Source organism: Merops nubicus, unplaced genomic scaffold (genome assembly GCF_000691845.1).
Source record: "Merops nubicus isolate BGI_N331 unplaced genomic scaffold, ASM69184v1 scaffold21647, whole genome shotgun sequence".
In the NCBI taxonomy this organism is placed as follows: domain Eukaryota; kingdom Metazoa; phylum Chordata; class Aves; order Coraciiformes; family Meropidae; genus Merops; species Merops nubicus.
In genome coordinates this window covers 3,675-11,920 of record NW_008621275.1, presented here as the reverse complement: position 1 = coordinate 11,920, position 8,246 = coordinate 3,675, and the positions used below count along the sequence as shown (strand labels likewise).

General features: G+C 37.4%; 1 protein-coding gene across 1 annotated transcript; it reads right to left on the bottom strand.

Annotated features, from left to right (window-relative positions):
- Positions 1–1,402: 1,402 nt before the first annotated feature.
- OPRK1 (opioid receptor, kappa 1) lies at positions 1,403–6,791 on the bottom strand (the record flags this gene model as incomplete). The annotated part of the gene is made up of 2 exons (XM_008944437.1): positions 1,403–2,129; positions 6,417–6,791. Coding segments are annotated over 2 exons (908 nt in total), but the record flags the coding sequence as incomplete, so codon positions are not given.
- Positions 6,792–8,246: the final 1,455 nt, after the last annotated feature.

Genomic DNA, 8,246 nt, shown 5'->3' with positions numbered 1-8,246 from the left:
CTTATATAGCACAAGCCACACCCACAAGGCCCCTCGTGGGCAGTCTGAGCTTTCCGTTACATCGCGAGATCTTCCGCACGCCGATCCCTGCCGAGGGCGGGCTCTGCTCACCACAACATCACTGTTCTACTCCGATTCAATTGGTGAATTGGTGGTGGTTTTGTTTAAATTTAATTGATTCTGTTGCCCCAAATCAAGTCTGTCTTTTGCCCATAACCGTAACTGCTGAGTGAGCCCTTCCTGTCCTTTGTCTCAACCCTCAGCCTTCTCTGGCATTTTCCCATCCCCATCCCACTGGGGGGGGTAGGAGTGAAGAAGCAGCTGCGTGGAGCTTTATTGCCAGCTGGGTTAACTCAAACCACAACACAACTATAGGCTGAACATTAGGCTCAGCTTTAACCACAGGCTTACCTTCAGCAAGCCAGTAACTTGAGTAGCTGTGCCTTGGCATCTCTTTCACAGAAAAACACAGACACTGAGTGAATCCATAGAACTGTATCAAAGAAAATGTATTATCATCAATAATATGGGAACTTTTCTAATCAAGTGCCATTAAAGCATCCAACATATTTATTCTTCATTTCCTTTGTATCAGTCCTGATAATCCGTGTGTTAATTCACCAGTTTCTAATTCATCAAAGATTTATTTTATTCTGCTTACAAATTGTCCAGGAAAACAAGTACAGCACTACTTTTAACTATGTCCATTTGTCCTCTTTAATGAAAATGGAAAGTAATTATTTCCCCCATGTAACGGACGTGACACGGTTTTCATCAGTTTCGTAACAAGTGAAGCATTTGAAGTTTTCTAGCCTCTTGTTCCAAATACACTCTGAAAATGCATATCATATTATTCACAATCAATAAATATACAATCAACTTGAGAAATCACACACAGAAAACATTACACAGGTGGTTAAACACATGCTAAAAATGTACTAACAAGTCGCCTTAAATCCAAATATTTTTAAACATGCAAATGCTTTACCATACAAAGACAAAATAAAACCACTTTGGTGTGTAGGCAGATCATGCTTCAACTGGATTTCCACTGCACAAACAGATGTTACAGATATATTAGTTGAGGACAATATTGATTATAGCTCTGGCATTGTTCTGCAGCAACTTAAACAACACTCTTCACTGTAAAAGAGTAAGACAAATCAAGTTGTCAGACTACATAGTTCAGAAGCTGTCACTGCTGAGGCAAAAGTTTCTGGCATAACTCAGCATAATGACCAAATGTTCTTAATGTAAACTTACATATTGTAAAGAGAAAAGCCAGAACTTTCCTTAGGCAGAATCAGCTGGTACAACATGATCTCCTGTCTCCCCAAAAGTATGTATTAGTACCTGCTCAAGTACAGCAAACCTGGTGCCAAAACCTGACCATCAGCCAGGTCCTTTTCATTTGAGCTTATTTTCAGGAGGTTCTTGTTTGTCAATAATAAGCTTGCTTCATTAGGATTTCTGAAATATTCCAGAAATGTCTGTCTGGGTGACTCTAGTTCAAACTGCAGTGGTAATCTGTGTCAGTCCCAGGTCGTTGGACTCATCTCTCTCCTGAGGACAGTAAGACGACATTTCCACGACTAGTCATACAGGTTTGTTTGTCCTATCTGCTTCTCTCATATAAGCTGGGTCTTGCACAGTGTTTCTGACTCTGCTGGTGCTCTGCCTGTCCATTCTCATCTTAAAGGGGAAGCAGAAGTCCTTGAAACATCTCTTGAAATTTTCATCCAAGAAAGCATAAAGGATTGGATTGAGGCTGCTGTTGGTGTAACCCAAAGCAATACAGAAGTAATAGCTGGATATAGCAGCAGTACTGTGGGACACATCCCCTAGTGCTTCAACCAGCACAAAAATGTGAATAGGAGTCCAACAGATAATGAACACTGCCACAACCACAAGAACCAGCCTGGTGATGCGACGCAGGTTTCGATCTTTTTCCCGAGACCCTGAGAGAAGCCGTACGCTTTTAAGGCGCAGGATCATCAGAGTATAACAGACAATTATAATGAGGACTGGAATAACAAATGCAAAGACAAAGACACAGATTTTCATGAAGATGTCCCACCACACGTAATCTCTGTCTGGAAATTGCAAGGAGCATTCAGTGCTAGCAGTATCTAGGAATGAAAGAAACACGAAGAAGAAAATTGCTTTATATTAGATATTCCAAACAATGTAATTATCATAGAATAAGCTAGGAAAAGTGATTACCACTTAAAGTGATACTAATAAATGAAACTATCATTAGCTCACTCCAAGGAAATCTTTCAAATACAATTGAAACTGGGTTTATGCATCTGTCTTTAGAAATCACTCAGAGATAGAGAGTTTTCTAAATGCATAGCATTGTATAAAATTTGTTTCCTACAGGAATATCTAAAAATGTAGAGCACAAATATAAAATTTTAAGATGTTTTGATTTCAGTTTCATTGAGATTTAAAGCCAGAATGAGTACCATGTTCAGTGGAATAGAAATCTCGTAATTATTAGCAAACTACATATGTTTTTCTCCGTGGGCAGGGACAGATTTTTGGTATCATGAATGGTGGGAGGCGAATGAGGTTTCGATCGTAGGAAGATTTTGCCAATATATGATAATCGTGTAATAATCTTTTCCCAAGTGCCTTGTTCAGTGCAAATGGAATACAAGTTAACTGCTTGTATTCCTGGCAACAGCTTCTTTTCAGTTAAAGAGAAGAAAAAAAGAATACGTGTGTGCACAGAGTCAAACGAAAGCTGCTCTTTTTGGAGATCGTGTCACGGAAAATTTACCCTGTGCAGAGACTGCAGGATCTGAGCCACTGACACCAGCCTACTCCCTTTCTGGTTGCCCATGCCAGGATTCAGAGTCACAGATTGTCACTTGATTTTTTCTCCCAGAAATTTTCCATCTGACAGGAGGCTGCTAAGGAATTAAATATCCGAGGTTACATTTGCTGACCTCATTTAAGTCTTGCAGCATATAAACCGTATGGAAAACCAAGAAACAAGATAAATGACAAGGCATTGGAAGGGTAAATTTACAACTACTACTGTCAATTAAACTCCACTGAAGACAAGTCAACGTAACACATGGATTTTTCAGTCTTAATTGTAGCTTAGATTTTATTCTCTTGAGCACTGCATTATTCTTTGGATCTTTTTCATTTTATCTTCTGAACTTGTCATTCCTCTACAAATTATTATACATTGGCTTTTACTGAATTGGAGTGGAATGATTCAGTATACTCTTGCAAATCATTTTTTCATATCTATCTCCAGCAAAACTAGTCAGAAAAAATTCAATCAAGCCATATTTCCCTGCTATTGAAATGCTTCACAAGTCAAGATGATATTGTAGACAATTTGTTTTGAAAAACAGCTGGGGGGGTGAAGTTATCATTATGGTATCGTACAGACACTTCCACAGTTAGATGTCAGAAAGCTGTTACTGGGCAATACTGAATACTAAAACATTCAAAAAAAAAAAGTTGAAATCAAAGCCAAATATTTTAAGGTTTTATTTTAAATAACATAACAGCTAGTGGATGATTCTGAAAACTGAAAAGTGAAAGACTTATCTTTCAAGCCTGATGGATGTTGCTGACAGCACAAATATGACTTTACAAGGTCTTGATATTCAGTCAACTTTTCTAAATCCTTTGTGATCTAGGTTTTCATAATTTTAGTTGCCTTACTTAATTTCATTCCAGAAATATCACCAATCATCTTCAAAGATGTTTTCACATTGATTATTGTTGTTATTTCTAGTAGAACATGGCTGAGCAGCAGCAATAAAAATCAGGATACAGCTAGACTGGTAAAGCTGCATCCAGATGTGGAGTTCTGGATAAAAGTGAGGTGTGATCAGGGATGACTCCTCTGGACCCCATACAGCTACTCACAGAACCCCCCCTCTCAGAGGAGACTGCCTCTTCAGTCAGGTCTGCTGACATAATTTCATGTCAAAATAATTAGGTCGTGCTACGTTTTAATATAATTTGTAGTTGGACATTAATGGTATTTTAGAAATCTAAATTATCAAGTACAAATTTAACGATTGTCTTACATCTCATTATGGTTTACTTACTATGGAAAATGTTATTCTAAAATCATTAATATTAATTTGTTTCATATATACATAATATTATGAATTGTATGGAAACCATTCACATTTCCCAGTGTGCAACTGGCAAGTAATCCACAAAGGTCCCTCTCATAAAGCACAATATCATAATAATTTTCAGGAACTTTGGAAGATAATAAAATCCAATTTATATTTTATGCTTGTTCCCTGGAAAGATGCAGAGCTAAGTACAGTGCCACAAACTTAGTATTTAAGATTTCATACTGACCTGTTCCACTTGGAAAGCCAAATATTCGTAATACATTGATATATTCTATATGGTATTTTGGTGTAAATATATTTTTTAATGTGTTTGATAAGCCACCCTTTACGATTAATCTTAATCTTGACAGAAAAAAAATATATTTGTGTTAGATACATAATTATGTCACCTTTAAAGCCAACCACACTCACTGTACTCAAACGGAGCCTTCATACTACTAGGAATATCAATAGTACTGTTGATTTTTTTTTTCTTTTTTTAAGTGAAGAATTCTTCAGTGAGAAAGGCTCCATTAAGGCCAAAGAGGGAATATTTACACAGATGTAAAATGTATTCTGCGGGAAAATGCCTCCAGAACATCACTGGGAGCAATCCTGTACTGTGAGAAAAAGGGACTAACTGAGCATGGGGTGGGAACTCTGAATATAATCGATTTCCATTTGATGTTCAGTTGTTCTTTAAATCTGAATCCAACAGAAGCTCAGTAGCATATAAACCTATTTACATATGTATTTATATAAAAAACAAAGTTTTGGTCCTGTACTCCAGCTGCCAGGCAAAGGGAGGATCCTTGCTTCTCCCCTAATATTTTGCTAGTTAAGCATAACCTCATAATGTCCTGGGTTTGGATAGGGTTAATTAAAACATGACCTGTACCTAGTGAGACATTCTTCTCAAATGAAGATGCCTGAAAATTAATGTTTCCTGAGATAGACATTGTTTTATAGAGCCTGTCAAAACTTTACTGGGGAGGAGTTACATCTCTGCAGACCAGGACACCTGATGCACTAAAGGGATGAAAGAAGAATCTTTGGAGGACTGTCCTGTCACCTACCCACCAGAAGACCAACAGCAAGAACAAAATTTACACATCTTCAGCCCTTGAGCAGCTCTTACTGAAATGCTTTGCTTGCACTGATCTATGCCAAACAGTTTAACACAGAACATTTATTGTCTCTGCCAGATAAAACAGTGTCCTGATGTAAAGTCACCGATTCCTCTTGGGAGCAAGGAAACCTCTGTAGTGGAAAAGGTTGTTAATTTAGGAAATTATTGATCACATTTCAAAAGATTATTTACGTCTCAAACAAGACTACCACCAAAAAAATATGCATGTCTTGTATTTTTTCTGGCCATACATTAACAGGATGGCCTCAAGCCTTGTGAAGTCACTGAAGTCCTCCTGCACTGCAGTCATGCTTGTGGGTATGAAGTATATATGTGTGAGAATGCTTCTGCCTTTTCCTTCTCAAGGAGGATTTCAGAATAAGATTAACCCCACAGTAGGGCAGTTTTGGTAATGAGTCACCAGTTATAGGGGCTAAATCCACAGTCCTTCATGAGTTAAAAATTTCAGTCAGATCCTACAGGCAGTGTGCATACAAATCTCATGGACTGCGTGTTCTTGTAGTTGCTTCCCTACCATGGTCTGTATTCCTATTTCCTCTGCTAATCCTTATTCTCAGCTTTCATAAGTCTCTATATACATCTCCAACCCTTTTTATACAAGAATTTTGGATAATGTCATATATAATTCAGCTTGATTTTCTCTTTCCATCTACTGACTTTTCCTTTCTTCACCATGCCGTCAAGTTCTGTGAGATGACTGTTTATAATAAGCGCCCAAGTCTTGATACTAATGATAGTTTTACTATTAATACTAATGACAAGCAATCTAGTTTCTGCTCTTGGACCTTGCTCAGAACTACTCTCATAATACCTACAAAAGGTACTTCAAACCCACATTTCAAGTTTCATCATAAAATGATTCTTGATCTCTATCCTCTGTGACCACATTCCTGATTATTTTCCCCTTCTGTCTGCTCGTAGTTTTTGATGGCCTCATTCTAGCACAGACAATGCTTCATAGTGCATTTTGTCCTTTTAGTTGGCAAGAGCATCTGAGCTTAAATGATTTATATAATATACAGCAACGTTCCAAAATATATTTTAAAATGTCAGAAATTTGGACATAATTTTAGAAGAAGAAATCAATCTGGTTTAACCAATATTCAAAACTGCATTTTATGTAATTTGAGAAACAAAAAGACTGAATTATATATGCTCACACTCACCTTCTCTGACTTTGGTACCTCCAAGAACTATTGCGGATATACCGACAGATGAGGACAATAGCCAGATGCAGATGTTGATTATCTTTGCCTTGAGAGGTGTACGAAAATCCAGAGCCTTCACAGGGTGACACACGGCAATGTATCGATCAACACTCATCATGGTCAGTGTGAATATGCTGGTAAACATGTTGTAATAGTCAATTGAAATAACTATTTTACACAGCACATCACCAAAGGGCCAAGAATTCATCAGGTACTCGGTGCTTTGGAAAGGCATGGTCGTGGTAACCAGCGCGTCTGCCATAGCCAGATTGAAAATGTAGATGTTGGTTGCTGTCTTCATCTTCGTGTACCTGAAGAACAAAAAAAGCAAGGCTTTGTTATTTCAAAATATGTTTATGCACAGTCAGATATGCAACACTATCAGTTAGGCTTTGCCATAGCTGTTTTTTTCTCTACCATTTCTAATTTATGACAGAAGTGTACACAAATAGAAGGCCCCTGGGATGATAATAAACACATTTGACTCAGTCTCTCAGCACCTGAATTAGTAGCTGGAGCTATTCTCCATAGGCAAAACCAGGTATAAGAATGCATTTAATCTAATTATCCAAATTCTGGTTTTAATTCTTTTTCAAATGGTTCTACAAGAAAATACCATAGTTACATTTGCAAATAATAAAAAATGTTTTGTGTTTCTTTTCTTAGCTAACTGTCAGTGATTATGAGCTCTCTGGGTTTGTTTTGTGGAAGGAACAGTCATCCTAAGGATCCACATAGCTGCTGTGCCTTCTGGGAGAGATTTCCTCTTATATGATAGTTTCTCTCCCTTGATTTTACTACAGTGATACCAGCTTACACAAGTTTTAGTCACTTCCCATCTTTGCTCCTTCATTTACAATTTCTCCTCCTTTCTTACCAACAGCTTTTCCCAGTCCTCTCTTTTGTGACTGTTGATGTAGAAGATGACTATTGTTTAAGCAGTATACCATAATGGAGAAAAGAAAACAAAACTATCATAGCAATATTTTTATTGTGTTCTTTAATTTCAACAAAATAAAATACTTCTTTTGTCCAGCTGGTAGGAACCTCAGCTTACAGAGAAGACTAGGATTTTTTTTTAACATAGTGCCCTGCTTTATTCTGCCTCAATGACAGTTTGGGGGAGCAGCCTGTGGCCCAGGGTGTGGAGGCTGCATCCACTCCACTATGAACACAAAGGATGAAGGAGACCCTGACAGCATAGGGATATATCTAACTGTCCTTTCTGAAATGCTTCCCCTCAATTAATTACTTTTATTCATTGCTGTTAATTTGTAATCAGATTCAATGACAAATTTTCAAACTGTTTCAGCCCCATATTTTGAATGTATGCCCCAACTAAAATGTGCTTTTGTAACACACACAGAAACACACTGAGCTAGATTTTGTTATGCCATTATTAATTTACAGTGGAAATATAAGATTCAACCAGGTAGGTTAAGGAACATGTAGGGCAATGTGTCTATTTGCCTTTAAAATTTTCATGTATAAAATGAAAAATCATTTAAAACAAAAATTTAAGCAGTGTTAACAAAATGTGCCAAATACGTAAGTTAGCTATTAGTATGGGCAGCAATGTCAGCTTAGGACCAACACAAAATGTCGAAAACAGCACTGCTTTTTCTGAAACACTCTAATTATGATTTATTGAGAAAATGAAAACAAATGCTGGATCAAAGCATAGAAAAGAGGACTGCAAGGTTAAAAAAAGTAAATCTTTCTCACCCAGATACCACACCCAGGCTCACATCTTGAACAAAACAATAGCCACTGAAGCATTAGAGATCT